Source organism: Girardinichthys multiradiatus, chromosome 3, assembly GCF_021462225.1.
Source record: "Girardinichthys multiradiatus isolate DD_20200921_A chromosome 3, DD_fGirMul_XY1, whole genome shotgun sequence".
In the NCBI taxonomy this organism is placed as follows: Eukaryota; Metazoa; Chordata; class Actinopteri; order Cyprinodontiformes; family Goodeidae; genus Girardinichthys; species Girardinichthys multiradiatus.
Genome location: NC_061796.1, coordinates 45,119,043 through 45,143,608, shown reverse-complemented (window position 1 = coordinate 45,143,608; position 24,566 = coordinate 45,119,043). Strand labels below are relative to the sequence as shown.

The window sequence follows — 24,566 nt, the reverse complement described above, 5'->3', positions numbered from 1 at the left end:
CTGTGGTGTAATAAACAATTGATAAGCAGCTGCAGCAGCTGAAATATCTGCAGTTTCAGCATCTCTAGAAGGTTTTCTGAATCAGTGTTTCTGATCTACTGATAAAGGTGATATCATGTCCTTCAGCATCATGAAAATACTCAAGCTATCCATCCTTTCAGAGAAGGTGATTGGTCTGAAACCTTTCAATAAATATTAGGAACTGAGTAGAAATACAGCTAGAAAAAAAAGCTAAACTGAGCATCAGAACTGTTAAAGTCACTGTTTGGTCTCTGAATTTCACTACATTTACTTTAAATCTTATATAGAAATAAAGACAATTTGCCGTTTGTCACCTCATTTTTAATGCTTCTTATCTATGGAGGAGCTTTGACTATAGTTTCAACCTCAATAAACTGTATCCATACTTTAATAATAGCAATAAAAAAAACCTGATGCTGTTTGGTTTCATTTTTATTTCATGGTAAGATTTGTTAAATGCTGTTGATGTGGTTTGCCTTTAATTCTACCATTCTGATGTGTCATGTTACATTCAAGTGATTTCCTGAAATCCAGACATTATAATTATTAGTATCATTAATAACGTTAAGTGTTTTTAATTATTCTACAAGATGAAATGTTGCAAGTCAATGACACCTGAAGAAATGGTATCTAGACGGAGATGGAAAATAAAAAAAATATAATAAAAGAAATCGACAATAATCGACAATAGAATCAAATTAAAATGTTTTTTTTATTCTGATATATGGAAATGTTTTACACCATGTGATGAATAAATGCTCTGCTTTTACAGGCATAGATGGAATTGGATGCATCTCTTTATGTTGTGTGGCCTCACTCCAAATTTCTGTTATATTTAATGACTGCAAGAAGTGACGACTAAGGTGAAATCTGGAAGGAAGACAGTTGCTTCGAGAGCTTTTACAGGATGTCTGTCTCAGCCGCCGACATTTTGGTAACCTGGGAACCAGACAGATCTAGCAGATAATAACAGGTTTATTTGCTGTCACAAAATAAGTCTGGGAGACCTCCTCAAGGAAACAGATTTCCACCTAGACATACCCATCCTAATCCAGTTGCAGCAGTTTTTTTGATAATCAGTTTTAGAAGAATAAGGAGATGCCATAAATGTCCTTTGAGACAAGTCATTTTCTATACCGCTTCTTCCATAGTGGGTCGCGGGGAAGCTAGAGCCTATCTCCAGCAGTCTATGGGCAGGGTACACCCTGAACAGGTCACCAGTCCATCACAGGGCAACACACAAACAACCAATTCATTCACACACCTAAGGGCAATTTAGAGAACCCAATTAACCTCACAGGCATGTCTTTGGACTGTGGGAGGAAGCTGGAGTACCCGGTGAGAACCCAAACATGCACGGGGAGAACTTGCAAACTCTAGGCAAAAAGACCCCTGGCCAGGAGTTGAACCCAGGACCTTCTCGCTGCAAGGCAGCAAGTGCTACCAACTGCACTACTGTTCAAGTTGTCAGTGAGACATGTTAAAATGAATATAAACCTTTCGTGCTAGAAAGCCCTGCCTTTTGTTGTTGTGACTGGCTGTATGCTTGCTTTGTACCACATTATGACTAAAATGTGTGCTTTAGTGGAAATTAAGCAACAGATGACAGTGAAGGAAGGGCAGAATATATGTTTGGACAAATTCATCAGAAGTCTTCTATGATCTGTAGTCCCCAATACTCTCAGAGAAACCTCCCAACCAGAGTAGCTTTTGTAAACACATAAAAAGAGCCAGATTCAAACAGAAAGACAGATTCTCCAAAAATACATTTCACTGGCAAAATATATTTTTTCCTATCTATCAAACCATAACATTTCGAATATCATTAGATTAAACAACTTAAATGGGAACATATTCTGTCGTTGACAGACCACTGGAAACAAGAGTCTAAAGAATAAATTTAAAAGTAACAATGGTTCATTCATCCCTTTACACTAATAGGCTTTATGCTTTTAATGATTCAGAGGTAAGAATAAAGTGGTTTAAAAAAACATAGTGGTGTTGTAGATGAAAGTTCTTCAGACCTTCAGAAACTCTAAAGAACTATTAACCAGGATCTATTTAAAAGATCACAAAAATACTCGTCTCCTTAGGGGTAAAATGATACGACAAATAAACAAAAGACTAATTGGACTCACAAAGGTTGAGTCCAGGTTGGGGTCATTTTCACTCTGTACCTTTACATTTTCTGATTCTTATTATAAATGTATCCCTTTTGAACAATAGAATCATATTATCACAGTGAACATATTGATCATATAACAGAAAACTCTTCATATGATTTCAAATTTTATTCAGTAGTAAAATTGTTTAATATTTGCATTGCTTGGTGCTTCTGAATAAAGATATTTGCACAAGTTTAAAAATATCTTCAAACTAAATTAAATTTCTCATCCAAATGTGGTTCTGGAAATTTAGCCTTATTGCTGGTATTCTTTCACTGATTTTTACTTTACTTTTAACTCGCTGCAGCAACTTTCAGTCAATAACAAAAAATATTTAGTAAAATATCATTAAAACATCAGAGCTCAGTATTATATGTTAGTGTCCTTATAAACTGCATCCTATAGCTTCAATATTCACAGAATTATTATAACTTCTGTCCTCTTTTGGATCTTCATTATGGTCACTGAGGATTTTGATTTCATTGAGATGCTGTGGGCTGACTTTAAATTGGCTGTGCATGTAAGAAACCCATCAAACTTCTCACAGCTTTAGGTGAGCAGTGGAGCAAACTTTCTCAGACCAATGGCAGAGACTGGCACATAGCTTCAACAACTGTGTCATTGAGGAGTTAACTCAAGCTATTAGAGGGTTCCTCAGAAAACAATTCTGTTGAGTTAATTTTAATTTAATGATTTTCCTTTATGGAAATCCCGACACAAAAGATTACATATCAATACGTGAGCATTACTTTTGAAAGAGCTGAATAGTTAATGTGGTGTCCTAATTTTTCCACAACTTAATGTGGCTGTTTTCATAACAGCCTTGTATGTGGGTAATCTAAACTGGCATTGCTTTGTCAGCGTGTGTCAAAATACAGAGGGACCGTGTCAACAAATGTGTCAGTGTGTGGCTGCTCTGAGGCCAGACAGCCACTCATACAACAACTAAGGGAAATATGTATCCTGTTGTATCAGCACTCCTGGGCTGCAAAGAGGCGGCAGCGCCAGCGGAGTCACAGAAAGAGGACATCACAGGGGAGAGCCCGAAATAACTGAGAGAGGCAAAGCGGTATCAGGTGAATGAAGTGGGGGGACCTGAGAAAGACATTTGTAGAAGGCCTGAGGAGAGACTGGGTCAGACACAAAAGAGAAATGCTCAGGTAGAAGGATCCGTTTCAAAAGGATTAAAAAGGTGAGAAACCAAGAAGGGACAAAAATATTGAAAAAGGCTGACCTAAGAAACTGACATTTGCCAATGACAAATGCAGGAAGAGAACTATTACTAACACATTTTGATAAAAAGTGCACCAATGTTACACAATTAAAACAAAAATGAAAATCTGAGGAAAACCAATGCATTGAGCTCTAAACTGAAATTAGCTTTTATTTTTGTTCAGTTGTGGAGTGCTGCTGTCAGTGTTGCTAAATACAGAGAGAGAAAAGGTTCAAAAGATACTAAAAGCACCATTTTGTTGCAATGTAACCAACCTATTATGAGCAACCAAACCTAACAAATGAACGTAATAATGGTTTAAAAAAACTTAAATATCAAATGAACATCCAAAATGTTTCACCAAAATGAGAAAGAAGCATATTTGAAAGCGGAACATTTCATAAATGTATACCTTTTGCCAGTTAACTTTGTATGTCTGGCTTGGACCATCAATGCGGCTTGTCATTTCCAAGCTAAAAGCTGAGAACTGTCTTCTAAAAGAAACCGATCATCAGACAACAGAGGAGGAAATTGGAAAAAAATGTCTGAAAGGTCGCAGCCAGGAAACCTAACAAACTGGCATCCTACCCAGGAGTTAAGCTCAGGCTGCCTGTAATTCACCACAGTGGTCAATGACTGAAAATATAAACAAAGAAGTCTGTCAGCATTCAGCAAGACCCAACGTCTTGACTGGTTCTGATTCGCATTCTTAATGAAACATCTTAATACTGATGCATCAGTACTCTCAACTCTGTGACCAAAATATTTTACATTAGCAGCCTGAGCTGTCATTGTGTGAAACATACAGTAGCAACAGTGAATGGAAGTAGCTAAAAGTCTCGCTTTTCTCCACATATTCCTTTTGAGGGTTTATCTGCACTACAGTAATGAAGCTGTCGACATTTTATTCCGAGGACAAAATCCTGTCATTCAAACTCTTTTCTGACAACATGTTTGATCCTAAAAAGCCACTTATAACTAATGCTACAATTTTGGAGAAAATGGTTGCTGATTCTGTTTAAGCAATCTGCTGACGTCAGAATATTTTATACCGATTAGTAAAAATCCCGATAAAAGAACACATCTTACCTGATAAACTTTCTGCTTCCTCATAGTTGACAGGCATAGTCTTCCCATTAATTTGCTGGTGATTCACCTACTATTATATGTAGTTGCCTTGGCATGAATTAAGTCGTGTTCTTGTCCCTCAGCCCTGGATTGTTCTTTCCAATTAGGAAAAGATCCTACATATGATTTGTGTCAAAATCCTGTGACAAAACATTTTTCAAATAGGTGTACACTGTTTTTGGTGAGATAAATCTGCCCTCTTCATATTTTTTAATTTATTGAAATCTGCAACTTTTCTTCCATAGCAGGGTCTTTGGGGAAAGTAAGACTGCTCCTCCCATCCTTCATTGTGTATAAGCGGCAACACATCCATTCATCGTGTTCCCGTCAGGAACTTCTGTCTTGTAGATTTAAAAAAATCCAGTTTATATTTACAACAAAAACTAATTATGTTCTGCAGTTCCATAATGTTAAGGGATGCTAAAATGTTTTATTATGCTTTATTATGCTTTATGAGATTTTCCTTCCCTGAAGAAAGTTTAGATGTTTGTACGTCTGAGGTGGTTAAACCTAAATCAAAGACCGAAGGCAGTTTTTGTCTCTCAAACAGAAGGATGCTGAGAAACCATAATGGGTACCCTGGGGTTAGGTTTGTCACCATTAGGCAAAGGCTGAATGGTTCCTTTGCATCACATGATTCTAAATAATTCAAACGATTATCTGCGACTGATATGACCGTTCTAAAGAGTCGAAATTAGACATTCTAAACAAGAAAAGTGATAAGATATGATCCGGTAAGGATGGTAACTGTGCTGTGTTGTGTGTTCGTGTTTCTGTCAGAAACATCAACTTTGTAGAGAAGTGAAGTATGGGTACAGTAAGATCCCATGGAAATTTATTGTGGGATCCAGAACAGTCCTGTCCAGGAGATCAACCTTGTTGCAATGCTGCGCTCTCTACGTAACCTTGTAGCTCCTCTTGTTTTCTTTGACTCTGTCTAAAGAAGCCTTGCTGAGGAGATTTTATAGGATGTGATGGGAAGTAAAACCCACAGTGCCCTTTCCATTAAAAAAAGGCCATCAACATTTTGATGAACTCAACCTAAATGGGTATAATGTACAAAACTAGTTTTTTCCTTCATTCTGCCACTATTCCTCCAATGCAGAAGAGAGGAAATGTTTTGAAGACATTAAGATTCATTCAAAGTGCTAAAGCTTCTCATTGCCCTCAGCCTGAATATGATTTGTTGCTTTATTTCAGGGAACAATGCTGCTTAATTCAGCAGGTGTTGTCTGGAGCTTAATTTGAGTAAAATATTGCTGCTTACCCATCTCGGGGTGAGGCCTTCCCTCAACAGGAACGCTGACTGTCCGACGCAGTAGCTTGTTCCTGTGGGACTCTGAGCGCCTTTCACGCATCAGCAAAGGGTGTACCTGCAGGCCCAAAACACAAAGTCAATACAAAAATAACGTCTCTATAAATGTTGCATCTTCATTTCTGAACACACTAATAAAGTGTAACTAGAAATGCCTTGTCCTTCTGGCTTCTGCAAACTTCTGTGTTCACTCCCTTCTTAATACACTGACTTTACACATTCACACCAAAATTATAATAAACTAACGAATGATTGATGCAAACTACAGGGGTTGGACAATGAAACTGAAACACCTATCATTTTAGTGTGGGAGGTTTCATGGCTAAATTGGACCAGCCTGGTAGCCAGCATTCATTGATTGCACATTGCACCAGTAAGAGCAGAGTGTGAAGGTTCAATTAGCAGGGTAAGAGCACAGTTTTGCTCAAAATATTGAAATGCACACAACATTATGGGTGACATACCAGAGTTCAAAAGAGGACAAATTGTTGGTGCACGTCTTGCTGGCGCATCTGTGACCAAGACAGCAAGTCTTTGTGATGTATCAAGAGCCACGGTATCCAGGGTAATGTCAGCATACCACCAAGAAGGACGAACCACATCCAACAGGATTAACTGTGGACGCAAGAGGAAGCTGTCTGAAAGGGATGTTCGGGTGCTAACCCGGATTGTATCCAAAAAACGTAAAACCACGGCTGCCCAAATCACGGCAGAATTAAATGTGCACCTCAACTCTCCTGTTTCCACCAGAACTGTCCGTCGGGAGCTCCACAGGGTCAATATACACGGCCGGGCTGCTATAGCCAAACCTTTGGTCACTTATGCCAACGCCAAACATCGGTTTCAATGGTGCAAGGAGCGCAAATCTTGGGCTGTGGACAATGTGAAACATGTATTGTTCTCTGATGAGTCCACCTTTACTGTTTTCCCCACATCCGGCAGTTACGGTGTGGAGAAGCCCCAAAGAAGCGTACCACCCAGTGTTGCATGCCCAGAGTGAAGCATGGGGGTGGATCAGCGATGGTTTGGGCTGCCATATCATGGCATTCCCTTGGCCCAATACTTGTGCTAGATGGGGGCGTCACTGCCAAGGACTACCAAACCATTCTTGAGGACCATGTGCATCCAATGGTTCAAACATTGTATCCTGAAGGCGGTGCCGTGTATCAGCATGACAATGCACCAATACACACAGCAAGACTGGTGAAAGATTGGTTTGATGAACATGAAAGTGAAGTTGAACATCTCCCATGGCCTGCACAGTCACCAGATCTAAATATTATTGAGCCACTTTGGGGTGTTTTGGAGGAGCGAGTCAGGAAACGTTTTCCTCCACCAGTATCACGTAGTGACCTGGCCACTATCCTGCAAGAAGAATGGCTTAAAATCCCTCTGACCACTGTGCAGGACTTGTATATGTCATTCCCAAGACGAATTGACGCTGTATTGGCTGCAAAATGAGGCCCTACACCATACTAATAAATTATTGTGGTCTAAAACCAGGTGTTTCAGTTTCATTGTCCAACCCCTGTATGTGCCCCTTAAGCTTGGGAAGACCATGAATGAGTTGTTCAGAAACATTAAAGCAGGAATACCAAAGCTGGAGAGTTACAGAAACATTAAATTCTTGGAAACCAAAAGAGTAAAAGAAAAAGAAAATAAAAATAGATCAAATAAATCAGAGGCTGCCACATATGGCCCCACAGTCCCCGAATTCATAAAGTGAGACTTAAGGGAAAACAAATGGAAGAATGTGAAGGTCTAATCAGAAACACTGGTCCTTTAGAAACATCTGAGTCACATCCAGAAAAAATGGTATGTTCTGAAAAAATAAAGATCTACAAATCTTGTGTGAGCACCAGGGCTACTTTGTGTTTGACTTGACATCAGAAGAAGAAGAAATTGATATCATTACAGTTCTTGGTATAATGGGAGGTTAATTCTATCTAATTAGTTTTTAGCAAACATCTTTATTTTCTCTGTTAGAGTCAAATATAGTTATTCTGATCTTATTTAATAATAAGTTAATAACCAACATGACCCTTAAGTATATTGTCATAAATAACTGCAATTTGCTAAACTATGTCTATGTTTTAATATAAATCTTAAAAACAATCCAATAAATTCAGTGGTCTCCATAAAACAACTTCTGATGATGTCAGTCAAACCTGAACATTATTTTTTTTATTACAAATATGACAAAAGTTTATCTAAAAAGAAACCCTTCACACACAGCTGCAATGGTATTAATCATATATAAGCTTCTGGCTGAATTGTTTAAGCTCATCTAAACTGGTTGGCTTCCATGCACAGACCTGGTTTCTAATCACTGCCCATAAATATTTCAATAGCATAAAGGCCAGAGCTTTGGGAAGCGGATTAATGTTATGCCTGGTTCAAATGGCAAGATTTCCAAAACCTGAGAAACCCCACACATGACAATAAAGAATCATAGGTATAACAGGTTTGGTCCTACAGTGTGGTGTGCAGCCACACGCAAGCACCACACACTACACATAAACAGATCTCACTTACAAACATTCAGATTTCAGATGGGAAAAACTTGTTGAGATCAAACATGAGTTCAGAGTAATTCCCTTCCGTGTTTCCATCACCTCGCTTTCTGATTGGCTACAAGTCACGTTCAACAGGCTGCATGCTCCTTTGTCCTCAGGGAACACCCCACATGGTTGGAAATCAGGCCAAGACAATTCAACATGTTGAATTTACCCGATATGAGGTCGGAGGATTCTCGACGTCTTTCCGGGGAGACAAGATCACTTAACACACCAAACACAGCAGGAATATCTCATAAGATCATCTATAGAACATCACTTCTGTCAAGAAGAATGGCCAAATCCACCCAAAGTTATACCAGAGGCTTGTTGATGCCTAGAAAAGTGTGGTGGAGGAATACCTGTATATATAGTTCTTATGTGAAGATCATTAAGTGTTTGAGTTCTGGATTTCTGTAGATGTCTGTTTCTTTTCTTGTTTATGTTCTCTTAGCATTACTATTTTAGTTCTTCCCATGGTTTCCTTAGTTCTTAGTGTATTGTAGTGTCTCTGGGTTCCTCCCTTTCTGCTCGTCATGTTCTCTTGTCCTTCAACTTTTTCTCCTTCATTGGCCTCAGCTGTGTCTTGTCTTCTCCTGATTTCTCCCACCTATTTTGCCCTACCTTTCTCTACTCTTCTGTATGTATTTATACAGTCTGGTTTTTATTGCTCACCACTGGATCCTACTGCTGGTTACTTGCTCTATGTCCATTGCCTCGATGGCACTGTTTGCCTGCATCCATGCCAGTCCCCTGCCTATGTTTTCTGTCCCGCCCTCCATGTAAGTTACCTGTTCAGCTTTATCATCATTAAATGCTTATACTCACTATGCGGCTCCCACGCTCCTGTTTGCACATTGGTTCTGCAAAACACCCCCATTATATAACATCTGACTTTTTCTGACACGATTTTCTAGCTTTTACATTTTTTTTTATCATTCAGTACCTTTCACATTATCTTGAAAATAGTTGTACAGTAGTGAGGATTTATTGTCTGTATATTTTTAATGAATGCTGAAGCTAGATTCTGATTGAGTTTTAGTTAGGCTTTTTTTGGCATCTGAACACATTATACATTTCTCAAATCCTGATTGTTTGAAGCATAATTTGTGAACTTTCATATTGCTACTACTTGTAGCTGTGTCACTGCTTTGTTTGGCATCTGAACCTTCTTTAATGATGATCAGTTTAAGAACCACAGGCCCAAATAAATGCAAATTCCATGTTCTTTCCCAGACATTTCAAGACTGTGTAGGAACCCTGTGTATCGATGTATGGGCCTGAAGGTATATATTTTGAAGAAATTAAAGTTAGAGAACTGAATTCTTGTTTTGAAAAAACATTGCACTTCTGTACTGTATAATTACCCCACCATAAAAAGAAACAGTTAGAATTAATATAACATTCATGATAAAACCTTCTGACTACAGCTGTAAAGCAGGTGTAATATGCTTGATGTGTTTTAATGTGCAGCCACTGTCCTCTACTTAGTGGCATAAAATCAATAGAGGAAACAGAAGCAGCAGCCTTGTTCAGCCTTGTTGATGTTCTGATGTAGTGTGTGTATGTAACATGAAAGCATAAGTGTCAGGGGGTGGTGCAGTCCAGTCCTGCTTGGGGTTCTTTGGGGCGAATCCAGCAGTGGTGAAGGACGCTGACACTGAGCTATGTATCTCTTAAGACAGCAGAGGGCCACTGATTTTTAAGAAGTTCTGTTAAGACAAAAGAGAAACAGCCTGTGTGTGCGTGTGTGCGTGCGTGCGTGCGTGTGTGTGTATTCATTTCTTACAACTTCTGCAATTGGACAGATGAGCACATGCAAATGGTCTCTACTGTGATAAAGTCTGAGCAGCCTTGAAGGAGATGCTTCATATCGCCGCGTGCGCCTTATGTGTATTACGTCTCTTTTTGATCAGCTTAATCAGGTACAAAAACCATAAATCAAGAGCTTGTGCAAATACACACATGCATTCTTGAAAATAACATTATGCTTGTTGTGATGAAATTACAGTACAACACCCTTGATGAAAAATATATTAAGAAGCATCCATTGTTTATAAGCCAAGATGCACAGAACCTGCACAGTTCTCTTTTTGTTGGAGCCTTTTGCCCAGTATGAGGCTTTGTCAATATCTTGGCATTGAGGGTCATTGTTGGTTTGATCAAATTCTGAGTTATGGATTTGGTCAGCTGGTCTCTCAATGCAATTGATCAAATTTTCTCGACGAGAAGACAGGGTGAAGGAGAACCCAACTTGTCCGGACGGGACGTTTTTCTCTGGATACACAATGGACTCCTGGCAGAAGTGGAGGATTGTGTGTTTGTCGATTATGTCAGTCGAGGATGTGGAAGATATGTATATAATTGGATGTTTGATATCAGGATTTCTGCTTTTTGGAGTCAGCGGTTACCTGGCATATCGAGAAATTCTGAGAATTTCAGCAGCTGTTCTGGCAATTGTGAGGCTGCCTGGCATGTGTGATGGGATCTTTAGGGCGATCAGCACTCAGACTGAGATGTTACGTGAGCTGAATCGCAGACTGGATGTGATCCTTACAGGATCGCTGGCAGGTTGCGGTTCCTGGACTCAGGGGTGAAATGGGATAAATCTTGGAGAAAGTTGTTCGCTTGGATCTGGCGAAAGACCAGAAATTTGGCTGTTTGGATTCGCCTTTGAGAAGCACCAGCGAGACTCTCAAGGCTGACGGAAAATTAAGAGTCAGCCTAACCCAAATAATTGTTGTTTTTCTGAATCTGGCTCCCCTGCACGGCCTTGATGGCTGGCTATCTTCAACTTCTCCTGGAAGTTATGTAAACATGATGCTCTGCTCCCTCCCTTCCCTGAGGACATCTGTGGACCTGCTCAGAACTTTGTGGCCGGTTGATGAACATTCCAACGTACCATCAAGGACAATGGCCTCTGGGACAGTGCTTCATGGACTTACTTGCACACATTCACTTGCACACACACACATGCTCAAGATAAACATATGCACCCCTTCACACCACCTTCACCGTTCCCGGCATGATGTTGTTTTGTAAACTTGTTGCTTCTTTGTTCTGAGGTTTTTTGCAATCTCAAACTGTATCCTGCTAAGGATAAAGTGTGAAATATGTAATTTTTTCCTCTACTTACCTAATGTGGTCTCTTTTCTCATCTAGCAAGGGCAGCGCCTGTGAGTGGGCAGCAAAGCCTCGGTGACCCGTCCCCCCTTGTCTTGTGTCATGATGTATGTTTGGATGGGTGGCAATTGTGCTTTTTAAAATGTTTTTGGAATGAAAACCTCTTGCCATTTGCCCTGTGGAAATACTTCTTTTAATACTTCTTCAGCTTGACAGCGTCCCTTACTGCCGGTGTCCACCACTGGGTTCGGGGATTGCCGCCGCGACAGGAACCGCACACCTTACGGCCGCAGCTACGGGCAGCAGCATCGACAATAGATGTGGAGAACAGGGTCCACTCGGACCCTATATCTCCAACATCCCTCGGAATCTGGTCAAAGCTCTCCTGGAGGTGAGAGTTGAATACATCCCTGGACAAGGGGTCCACCAGACGTTCCCAGCAGACCCTCACTATGCGCTTGGGCCTGCCAAGTCTGTCCAGCTTTCTCCTCCCCCAGCTCACTCACCACCAGGTGGTGATCAGTGGACAGCTCAGCCCCTCTCTTCACCCGAGTGTCCAAAACATGCGGCCGAAGGTCTGATGATACGACAACAAAGTAGATCATTGATCTCCTGCCTAGGGTATCCTGGTGCCAAGTGCACTGATGGACACCCTTATGTTTGAACATGGTGTTCATTATGGACAATCCGTGACTAGCACAGAAGTCCAATAACAAAACACCACTTGTATCCAGATCGGGGAAGCCATTCCTCCCGATCATGCCTCTCCAGGTGTCACCGTCGTTTCCCACGTGGGCGTTGAAGTCCCCCAGCAGAATAATGGAGTGCCCTGGAGGGGCACTATCCAGCACCCCCGACAGGGACGCCAAGAAGGCCGGGTACTCCGCGCTACCACTCGGCCCATAGGCTGAAATGATAGTCCACTCCAGAGTAGAAGAGAGTCCAGCCTCTCTCGAGGAGATGGGTTCCAGAGCCCACGCTGTGCGTGGAGGCGAGCCCGACTATTTCTAGTCGATATCTCTCGACCTCCCGCACAAGCTCAGGCTCATTCCCCCCCAGCGAGGTGGCATTCCATGTCCCTAAAGCCAGCCTAAGCATCCGAGGATTGGGCCGCCGAGGTCTCCACCTTCATCCGCCGCCTAATCCTCTTTGCACCGGTCCCTCACGGTTACCCCTGCAGGTGGTCGGCACACTGGGGGATGGTCTTGCGTCTCTCCTTCGGGCTTGGCCCGGCCGGATCCCGCGAGGAGCAATCCAGCCACCAGGCGCTCTCCGACGAGTCCCGACCCCAGGCCTGGCTCCAGGGTGGGACCCCGGCTCCGCCGTACCGGGCGACATCACGTGCCTCGATTTCGTAGTCGTCATGAGGGGTTCTTGAACCGCTCTTTGTCTGACCTGTCACCTAGAGCCTGTTTGACATGGGAGACCCTACCAGGGGCATTTAAGCCCCAGACAACATAGCCTCTAGGATCATTCAAGCACTCAAACCCCTCCACCACGTTAAGGTGGCAGTTCAATATTTTTATTTGTGTTTAATAAATTAGCACAAATCACTCAATAATCAGGTCTGTGTTTGTGTATTTCTATGTATTTTGTTGTAATTTTTTATCCATTTGCCCATACTGTCAGTCAGTGTCAATCTTATTCATATTTCAAACTGCATACTTTTAGAAAAGTTAAAATGTGAGAAAACTTAAAGCTTACTTTTGAATGATTCTTGAGTAATCAGTTTGCTACACGGATGTTCTTTTGAAATTTTTCAAGGTGAGGTTGTTGAGTTTTACCTGTTTACAACATCAAACATCTGTAAAATTTACAATTATTGAAAAATATTTTGTGTATCAAAAAATGTGTATTTTTGGTAAACAGCAATAGAAAATCAGATCAAACTCTCTCTGACATGATGAGTTAGGCTGACCACAAATACTGACAAAAAACTAAGGCAGTTTTTACACAGATAGATTTATGTTGCCATAAGAAGCAGAAATATAGCCTACAGAGTACATTTTATTCACTGTAGACATCTCTGTGGGTTTCCAGCTGTTACTTTATAGGTGAAATAGAACTGGAGATGTAGTTGGATAATTCATATTAATAGTAGCTTGAAGTTCACAGTGTGTTTTCAATTATTTTTATAATTTCTAGGGAATACATGATAAAAAATGAAGTCAGGACTTCATCATTAACACGGTTGACAGGTTAACGGGTTAACGACAGGCGACTGTGGCGAAGTGACAAGAGTGATCATCTTGCAATCTGAGGGATGCGGGTTTGATTCCAGCTTCCGCCTGCCACATGCCTGGGGCAAGGCACTTGACCTCAAATTGCTTACTGATATGTGTATCGGTGTATGAATGTGTGCGCGTCAGTGAGTGCTTTGAGTGGTCAGTATGACTGGAAAGGCGCTATATAAGTTCAGTCCATTTACATCATAATCTAAAATGGAGTAATACTATTACAACACTTTCTCACATTGTTGTAATTCCAAATGTCTACCATAGACAGAGGTCAGTGTATTAGAGTTACTCCATGAGCAAACAATTGAGAGGATTTCTATTATAATAAACTAAACCGATCAGACCCCAAACATCCTAAAAAAACAATTTATTCACTGAAATTTATTTCAGTTGCAATGAAGTCTCATCAGTGAGCACGCCTTTTATTTAGTGCACCTCTGTGGCCAAACACTGTGCAAACATGTCTGAATAAGATTTGTGGCAGTAAACATCCGTGAAGCAGAATTAACCTTACACCCTGCCAGCTCCACATTGACCACACATGCAAATAAACCGCAGCTTGATTGCATTCCTGCTTCTTTCTAAATATGTGTATTAACTGAGTGATTTCACAATGAAATCTCAGAGTCAGCTGAGTGAAAAAAGAAAAGGGGAATTGGGCGGGTGTGAACTTGTACTGTACAGCGGGTAGTCTTGCTGAATGGTTTTGTGTTTATTTAAGAGATAGCTGTGATTTCCAGCAAGGTTAAAGTGGCAGTTCTCTATCCAGATTTTCAGCTGTTGCCATGGAATCCAGAGGAGACAAATGAGCTCCAGTCACTTTTATCTACAGGAAGAGTTATGAAATGGTTACAAAATATGTTTGATAAAACAGGACATACTGCAGGGTTGTCTCCTTGAAACACAAGTTAACACCTTCGGCTGATTGTCATTCAGCACCACATACACACAAATGCATGCAGAACGATGCAAAAATCTTCAGCCATCTTTCATTTCTATGCATATACTTTTCAAAGAGTCAGACTATATTTTAGAGTTTCCTCTGGTCTTCATCCATAGCTCTGCACTCAAAATCATTTTCAAAGGAATTTTGTTTTGCCTTTTAAAGCCACTTAATTCTGACCCATACGTCATTCAGACATTTAGAGGCTCACAGGATGAACCAATGATGTGTAGAGACACATAACATACAACACAGCAGATAACTAGATTTAAACTGAATCTTTAAGTATATTGTAATAGTGGCAGATTTGTTCTATTTTATTTAATTGAATCTTTTTAAAAGAGAGCAAACATAGCACAATCTGACTGAGAGAAAATTTGATTTTAGTACCATTAAGGTGATTTTCAAAGAGCTTTTAGCCGAAAACTTATTCTGTGTCAAGCCTTTAATTTATGTTTTTCTTATAGACAGGACTTTCTGCGTTGCTTTCAAATACTGCTCAACAGTTTTTTTTGATATGCCACTTCTTTCTGTGCAAAAACAGATTGAAATAAACACACTTTTGAGTGAAGTTAATATTTTTTTCTGAATTCTGTACAGTTTTTACCTAATGTATTTGAACTTGGTGCATTTTCTCTGGCAACAAAGGACAGTTTTCTCTGTGAAAGAATGAACTGTTATTGGAACTTGGTTGAACCATGGATGGACTTAGGAATCTTGTTAGAATGCCGGGTGAATTTCAAATGAATTCAAATTCATTTGAAAATCCATTTTAAATGAAACTCTGCCAGAAAACAGAAAATTGGACATCATTGGTTCTTTCAGGGTGATAACAAGCCAAATCATTTGGCAAAGTCAACGAAAGAAAGGCTCAAAGAACACAAAACCAAGCTTTTTCTATGAACTTCTCATTCACCATAGCTAAATCCCATCTCAAACCTGTGGGGTAAGCGGAAGAGAAGAGAGAAAAATAAAAGAACCAAGACTCTGGACGATCTGGAGCAACTGAGCCAGGAGTAATGGTCAAAGATCTCCTTCTCTCTGTATGTTCTAACCATGTGGAATGTTGTGATTGTCCAATTGTGTCCTATAAGTGCAATACAGGCTTGTACAAAGTAGTTATAGCCAATACCTTTGGTACCAGTCATTTACAGAAAATACAATTTGTGACCGAAATTAAACTTAGACTACGGCTACATTTTTTAATGTGCAATTATGTTACTGCAATAATGAATGGATGGATTTTCTTACATTTTGCACTTCTTTACCAGGGGTGTCAAAAAGAGGGAAGTGAGGGAGTAAAATGAAAATACCACATGATAAACCAATTAATATGCCTCAATGTGTTTGGCATTTGATAACATTTGACAGTTTTTAAGACACTTCATGTCATCAAACATTGTTCAGATTAAGTCTTTGATTTTGGTGGAAACATTTGAAAAGGAACTTACAAAATTTTTATTGAAAAAAAAAAAAAAAGGAAATAAGATGTGGTTTAAAACTTTTGCACAGTGCAATATACATCTTAAAGTGTTAAAAGTATGTTTTCGCTGACAATCTCATAACTTTCGACACAACCCAATTACAAGAAGCTATAAAAAGGTAATTTTGTTCACCCTCTCTGCTGCGAGGTTATACAATTCATCACTGACAACTTGAATCACGCAAAAAGACCCAGAATAACATTCTAAGGCATCCAGCTGAGGGAAAACATCTGGGAGCTGGTTTTTCTCCGCATGTGGCAAGATTTAATTGGTCAGATGTTGCAAACTGCACCCGGAGAAGTGACATAACGCCAACTCTAGGCCTGCCGTGACAGGTGCAGGAAAAAGGAAGGAATACAACAACCAGCTCTTAACCACTTCAGCTGGTGCACTAACATCTCACATGCATATTCAAATTAAATTTTCGATTAAAGGTGCAAATTATTTTTTTTTTTTTTAAGATTTCCACAAAACAGGTCCATCAACATAGATTTCTGCATGAAAGTTGATGTTAGTAAAATGTCTTTTTATTTATTTTTGTGACCTTTGCAACAGTACTAGGTTTGCTGAGTGGCTTTACTGTCATGGTTTGAGGGTGTTTTGGTTTTTGTTTGGGTTTTATTCTTATTTCCAGTTTGTGTTTTGGATCCTGCTTCTTTTTATTATTTTCCTGGTTGTGCTTTAGTTTCTTATTAGTGTTTTCTAGTTCATGTCTTGCAAGTTATGTTTCTCTTTATTAGTTTGTATCATTGGATTTCTGTTTTGCCCCAGTCACATTTCATTTTTACTCTCTGCATCTGTCAACCAGTAATCAGCTTTATTCGGTCCACTTGTATCATGCAATCAGTCTTTTTCGTTTCACTTCTACCATGCTCCATATATACACCATCATTCTGTTTACCCATCGCGGAAACATCATTTCTTTTTGTCGTCTTTGCCTGTTTGTCCTCCACCACACTACTTCTGACATTTACAGTGCTGTGTATACATATTTCCTGAATTTTCTCATATTTTACATTACAAACATCAATGTATTTTAATGTCTTTTTATGCGATAGACCAAAACAAAGCAGTGCATGTTACTGAAGTGGAAGGGTAATAATAATACATGATTTCAAAAAGACATTAATAATAATGAATCTTGAATTAAGTCCTGTTTGCAGTTTGACACATGCCCTATAGGGAACATTGCAAATGCAAAGGTGGTGGGGATGCTATGCCTAGCAGCAACAGGGAACACATATTCATGTGTTGCTAGAATAGCCAAGTAAAAGTCAAAACCTTCATCCAATTGGAGAACCTTTGGCATAACTTTAAAATAGATGTTCAGACAGTTTCCATGTACTTCGACTGAGCTTGAGCTATTTGTAAAGAACATTGGGCAAAAATGTAAGTTTCCAGATGTGCAAAATTAGTAGGTATATACCCCAAAGACTTGCAGCAAAATGAGATCCTACAATGGGTCTTAACAGTAATGCAGCAGACATTACTGCATGGAGTATTATGTTTCACCTAGTAACAGTAATTCAGTGAGTAGCTTTTCAGTTCCTAGACAACCGTGTTGGAAGATACAGAATGGTCTGTTTCAGTAGGGCTAAACTACAGATCAAAGGAGATTGCTGAATCTACTAAAATTAGATGAAGAACTTTGAAACACCTTATTCAAAACTGGAAGGATGGTGGGAACCCATCATCTTTGCAAAACAAATATGGTCAAAAAAGGTCTTAAATGACCGCCCAAATATTGGGTGAGATCAAATCATAAATAAAAACATTGAGAACATGACTTATTGGGATTAAACAGCTGTGTAGCCTTAAGAAAACCACTGATCAGTTAAGCGAACCGGAAACAAGATTTGACTTTGGTAGGAAGTATAAATACTGGACTCTTTACCAATTGAGCAAGGTATTGTGGTCCAGTTGGTCTAGATTTACCCTGTTCCAGAGCACCGTACAAACCTGTGGGGTTGGCATGCAACTCTGTGGTAGGGTTATCAGAGAATTTAAAGCTAGACTTGTTATTCTGGCTTCATGCACACACCAGGCTGGCAGCACTTATTCTCTTAGCAACCTGGTGGCTCTGTGCATCATGTTAGGTCACTGCTCTGGCTAAATCCAAAAGAATCCCACTGCACATTGTCACAACCAAGAGGTCCCAGGTTCAAATCCGGAATAAGTTTCTATTTTTTCACAATTTCATAAGTTATGACAGAACACAAAACACATAGAGGACAGCAGCAAATTACTTTTTTTTGTTAAATTAACTGAAGTTTCACCAAATAAATCTCAATAAAATGTGATGATGCATTAGTAACTCAATAGTGTAGAGTGTGGATGTTTATGAAAGCATGAATGTGCAAGTGTGTGGCATAAAAATAGCCAACCCCAGACAAGTCAAAACATAACCAGACCCAAACCAACCTAGACCAAACCAAAACCCAGATTTTCCAAATATATTTCAGCTTGAACTGTGGGACCATAACAAAAAAATTAAAAGTTGAGGCCCTTAAACGGCATTCCTCTAGGACTGCATATTCTGGTCAAATAAATTAACTGTAATTTTAGTTGACTATAATGTAGTACAACTACACTAAACCCAAAATGACAATAGATTATGAAATTATGACTAAAAATAAATTACATTTAAGTAAAAAGACTATAACGAAAAGTAAATTAAAATGTGCTGTTAAAATGAACTCTGCTTGCCAAACCATAAATATCACAAAGGCCCAGTTCCTTGCACTTGGAAGGAAATATACCCTGCAATTCCAGCTGGAGCAGGGGAGGAAAAGCTGGGGAAAAGCGCACATACTTCCAAACTGCACCTTCAAAGGTCAGTTGAGCAGGTTTCTGGGAGAGGTGACCGATGTGGCAGTGTGACAGTGTGACAGATATAAAATATATCTGTCACACTGCCAAACATTGTTGTTAGCAATGATAAGGAAGGAGGACGAAAAAGAGGAAATAGCAGATGATAGTTTTAAAAACATGATTTTCCAAACTGATTTAAAGTGATCAGTGAAAAACGAGCTTTGAGTTTTTGCCTTGAGCTTGTTTTTTTTACCTTTTTGAAAACAGGATGGCACACTGAGTGGCGTGCAGTACTCTGCACCGAAAACTCCATCACCTGCATCCACCTCCACATTAAGGCCAAAACTGAGGTGCAGAAACATCCCATATTTAAAAGTGGCAAGGTCATGGAAACATGTGCAAATGTGATATCAGTGGTGATAGCATTGTGGAAGGAAGGCAGAAAGGCACCACCTGGTAGGATGTAAGATTTTCTTTCCAAACACCCACTAAAACTGATAAAAAAACATTTGTATTTTAATTTTACAAGGTAACTAATTAAAGAGGGGGAAAAACACACATAAAAAAAAAACAAAGACCACACAACTTGTAAAAGCTGTGAGTGCATAAGAATGCTCTAAGCTGCCTATAACTCTACAGTTTGTACAGAGGGAGTCCTGGCCAAGTACGATTCTTCCTAATAAAAGTGATAAATGGCAGAAGATTGCTTTTAAGGTCATAGAGATCTATCACTTGCTTTTGGGTAGCTGGCAGGAGACAAATTAGGCCAAGTTTTCCTTTTTTTTCTTGTTGCCATGGAGGTAAAAGAAAAACATACACTTACTATATGGAAAGGAAAGTTAATCAAAACCCTGAGAAAAAAGTCATTTAAACTCTTGTATGTACAGGATGACCTTTAGAAAAAACTGTTTTGTTTTTCGTGTGACTGGCAATTTTCATTTAAATGGCCTTTAATAGTTGCTCAAATACCAAGACTTTCTGGTTAACATAAGTGCAAAGGTTCAGGTTGGCAATCTTACTAAAAGAATCAACCTTTTTAACTTTTCTTCTCTTCAAGCCGCTGCCCACCTTCATTTTATTACATAATTAATCCCTCATGCTCCCACACAACAGCCACCTGGTTCATGAGCAAATATAACATCTACTGTACCTCTCAGCTATTCCTCGTGCACAGTGACAGTACAGAGCCACTGGGTAATGTAGCTTATTGGCAAATGGACGTTCATTTTATTATATGCGTCGCAATTAAACCTAACAGTCATTAATATTTTATGTACAATCTTCCCTTTCATTTCTTTACACTGTTGCTTTAACCGCTCAGATGTTCTGGTAATAATTTTAAGTGGTCTCGATCGTTAGTTCTCTAGGCTTTCTCAAGGATTTTCACGGTTGTTGTTTTTTTTTTTTTTTGGACTTTGGCTTATTTTTAACCCAGCTATTGTTTACTTCATACACCTGACTATGACAGCATATGGTGCTGGTAAACAATAGGGAGGTTTTGGACAAAAGAAAAGTGTTCACCCTAAAACCTAATCAACCTCTAGATTAATATCAACTGAATTTGGTGACTTCAGTAAGCAGGAAAAAAATCTAAAAACGACGTAACAAAGAGCCTTAGAGATGCAACATCCTTCATTTGATCTTCAACTGTATTCCAAGTTTTCAGCTAATATCATATATTATATATAATAATATAATTATAGAGATCATCTTAATGACACTAAAATCCCATTTTTCTATTAAAATGTGCTGTTTCCTTCACAAATTCAGCAAATTCACAATTTCAGGTTGCTGCTTTGATCCACTATATCTGCCTCCTTTTCTTTGACCACCTACACACTTTTAAATTCAGACAACCTCTGCCTCCACTTCTGTGCATAAATACAGTTGAAACCAGAAATGTGCATACACTATCAAAAGACACGTAACCTTTTTTTCATGAAATTCAATTAGACTGAACACATTTGCAAACTGTAAGTTGGCATTATATTCAGCTTTGCGAGTGGGTGAAACACTGTGCAGCTGTGCACATAGGAAGCCTACTTTCATTATTTTTGTATTTGTTTTGGCTTTTTTTTTGGCTTTTTGCTTATTGTATGTAATTCTATTTTATTTTATTCTAATATTACCACTTGTTTTTGCACATTTACCTAGTGGAGGTGCACAATTCTCCTTTTGATATATGTGCTGATTTTTTTTCATTTTACATGATCACAGGGAAGCAGTGTATTAGAAGTGTAGACTTAAAGTATTATAAAAAAAATAAGAATATACAGAGGCATTAAACTCAGATGTTGTTAATCAACCTATCAGAAGCTCACAAAGTCATGACATCATCATATGGGCTCCTTAAATCCTTAATACTGTCATGACCCACTGCTGTTTATGTTTTCATTTTGATCACCTTCTTGTTTATTGGTTATCAGTTCTTTGTGCTTTGTGCTCATTTCCTAGTTAGGCCCGAGCATCAGAGGCACTGGAAGGCCTATCGTAATCACAGGATTTCATTTATTTATTTATTTTTTGCCTCTTTAAACAGCTTTTTGAGGGCATAAGCATATATGAAAACTCACCAAACAGCCCAAAATTGTCCCCCAATGAAAATGTTTGGATTTTAATGGGTTTGAAAATAGCCGTGGCCAAACAGCTCTACAGCGCTCCCTAAAGTGAGATAGGCCAAATGTTAAATCATAGAGATTTATAATTTGGCACACAGTTAGATCTTTTCAAGAAAAAAAAGTCTCCTGGACAGTATGACTGAAAACAAACAGGAAGTCAACCATATAGGTTCAATGGGTCATTTTAGGTTCCTAACTGGAAATGAATGATATTTGTCAATGTATAAAGCTCAGTGATTGATAGATAGATAGATAGATAGATAGATAGATAGATAGATAGATAGATAGATAGATAGATAGATAGATAGATAGATAGATAGATAGATAGATAGATAGATAGATAGATAGATAGATAGATAGATAGATAGATAGATAGATAGATAGATAGATAGATAGATAGATAGATAGATAGATAGATAGATAGATAGATAGATAGATAGATAGATAGATAGATAGATAGATAGATAGATAGATAGATAGATAGATAGATAGATAGATAGATAGATAGATAGATAGATAGATAGATAGATAGATAGATAGATAGATAGATAGATAGATAGATAGATAGATTTTTTTTATTTCCAATTAACAACATACACAATACGTTTTCCAACTTTTGCTCCAATTGAAAACAGCTCTGTCAGTAACAAACAATTCTTCCAAGGGTACAGGTTAGAGAGCTTTCCCTTCTACAAGCGTGTCTGTATAATATACCTATATGTCTCCTTTATAGTGTAGACTAAAGCCACTCAATGGTCATTTAAAAGAACAGGTATGGAGATAAGAGCAAAGAACTCAAGTCATCCCTTTCCAGCACACTTGAACATTTGCTTTAAATAGAATAGAATCTGAGAAAAACATTCAGGATTTTTTATATGTTACATGAGTTGATGAAAAATTGATTATTCACCATTTCTTCAAAGTCCATAAAGAATCCTGCTTATTTCCCTGTCAGTTTTTCTTGCATAACTCATTTGGATGAGAGAGGCCCTGACACATGACCTGGGGACAGCGCACTGGTGCATGGCAATGGTACATGAAACTCTGTCACCTTAGATTAATGTGAGAGCGAAGGAAGAGGAGGAGGTGGAGAAAGAGAGGATGGCAGAATGCAATCACTGTCAGTGCTCTTACTCCCCCTACAGGACAGTGTGAGTTTGCCTCCACAGACATTAGGCTTGAAAGTTTGCTAAATGGATGAGAAGGTCCATTGTTACCTGAACAAATTTGTCCCAAACTGGTCAGAAAATTTAAAGACAGACTGTTTGGACTTTTTGAAAAATGCAATCTTCAAAGCTACTGTTAATGCATAATCTTCATTACAGTACATTGGTTACTTCAATAGGGAAAACTTCCTGCAAGATTATTTGTCCGCTTTTGTTTTGATTGGGTATGTTCCATAGCAAATCCAGTTGTATTTCAAAGATTATATCCTTCTTTTTGCTTAAAGTTTTTTGCCAATCTACAAGGAAGGAAGAATGTGTGGGGGTGCAGTGGTGGTGGGGTTGAAAAGCACAACCCATGTTTGGAGGCATTAGTCCTCGACGCAGGCCATCATGGGTTTGGGTTCTGGCCTTTTGACATTTGGTGCATGGCTTCCCCCATCTCTCTACCCCTTTCCTGTCAGCTCACTGTCAAAAAATAAGAAAATAAAAGCCACTAATGCAGCAAACAATTTAAAAAAGAATGTGTGTAAAACTACACCATTCCTGCTTCTGCATGATTTATCAACTAGGTGCTGCTGATCAATATCAGTCAAGTAATTGATGATCATTATTGTGTGCACCTCTATAAAGAAGGAGTTTTGGCAGTTTGCTGCTATGGAGCATACAGGTGTGTGTTAACTCAGAGGCAAACATCAATAATGACCACATCTGAAGGGGCCGCAGAGAGAGCAGTCCCAGGGTCACCATACCTGAGACGGCTGTGAACATGCCCAGAAGCGCAGATAAACTGCGAAGGGTGGCGCGCTGCTCGTTGGAACTCTGGACAAACGTCCAAAATAGCGCCAATCCAATGAGGCGAAGGGCAGGTGGTCATTGAGACAGAGTCCAGGTCACAGCTCAGGAAAACAGCTCCTCCGGCGGGAAGGCACTAGTGCACCAATGGCCAGCAAGGTACAAATCTCTTGGTCCAGGGCCTGTGCCTTCACTGGGCTGCAGAAGGCAGTTATTCTGACGCGGCCGGGGACAGGAGGCCAGGGATGGAACTGAAGACCGAATCCCGGGCAGTATAGGGGAGCTGTTCCAGGGCAAAACATCCCACTGCCGGACCCAATGCATCATCGGCGGGCCCCCAGCCCCTGAAAACCCTAGAGGGATGCCGAGCAGGCTGCGCGGCCTGAAATGAACGGATGTCTGAAAGTTCTGTAACGCCTTATCATGAGGGACAATAAGAGAGGCAATGCCAGGTTCAACTGGCCCTGCCATCCTCCATCGGGCATGAAAAGTCTCTGCATGCAGTGTCCAGCTGAGGAAGGAACCATGAAGGCAACCTTGGCATTATGACACCTGAAGAAGGTGCTAGAAGGAGCAGACTGGGCTGGCAGAGCATCCAGCTGCAAACGACCCAGAGCTGTCCGGATAGCTACGGACACCGGCTCCCCTGCACCTCCTTGAGAGGCACTGGAGTACGAACCAAAGGCCCGGGAGTTCAACTCCGTAAGATCCCAACAAAAGCTGGTACCCAAGGTTGCAACCAAAACAGCATCGTTCTCGCAGATCGAGGTCCCACTTTGCTCATGATGAGAAGCCCTGTCACAGCCACCATCTGCCTGGAGAGACTGAAGGAGGGGCTTCATCCGGGCCAGCTCCATCATAAAGCTGATCTGCCTTAGTGGACAGTCCCGGTGTGTTGTGCTGCCTGCCCCACTTCCCAGAGTCTGACGGTGCTTCCGCAGCAGGCCTCTTCCCACATGCCACCTGTCCTGGCGGTAATGGACTCTGTAGTGCGG

General features: G+C 39.8%; 1 protein-coding gene across 8 annotated transcripts in view; it reads right to left on the bottom strand.

Annotated features, from left to right (window-relative positions):
* The window catches only part of syngap1b (synaptic Ras GTPase activating protein 1b), a 257,294-nt gene that overhangs the window by 138,328 nt on the left and 94,400 nt on the right, over positions 1 to 24,566 (bottom strand). For 7 of the 8 annotated variants that reach the window (XM_047362203.1, XM_047362192.1, XM_047362193.1 and 4 more), the window contains exon 3: positions 5,795 to 5,900. The exons of the other annotated variant lie outside the window; for it this stretch is intronic. In XM_047362203.1, coding sequence (XP_047218159.1) covers positions 5,795 to 5,900 — 106 coding nt within the window. The remainder of the gene's footprint in view (positions 1 to 5,794; positions 5,901 to 24,566) is intronic. 8 annotated transcript variants of the gene reach the window in all.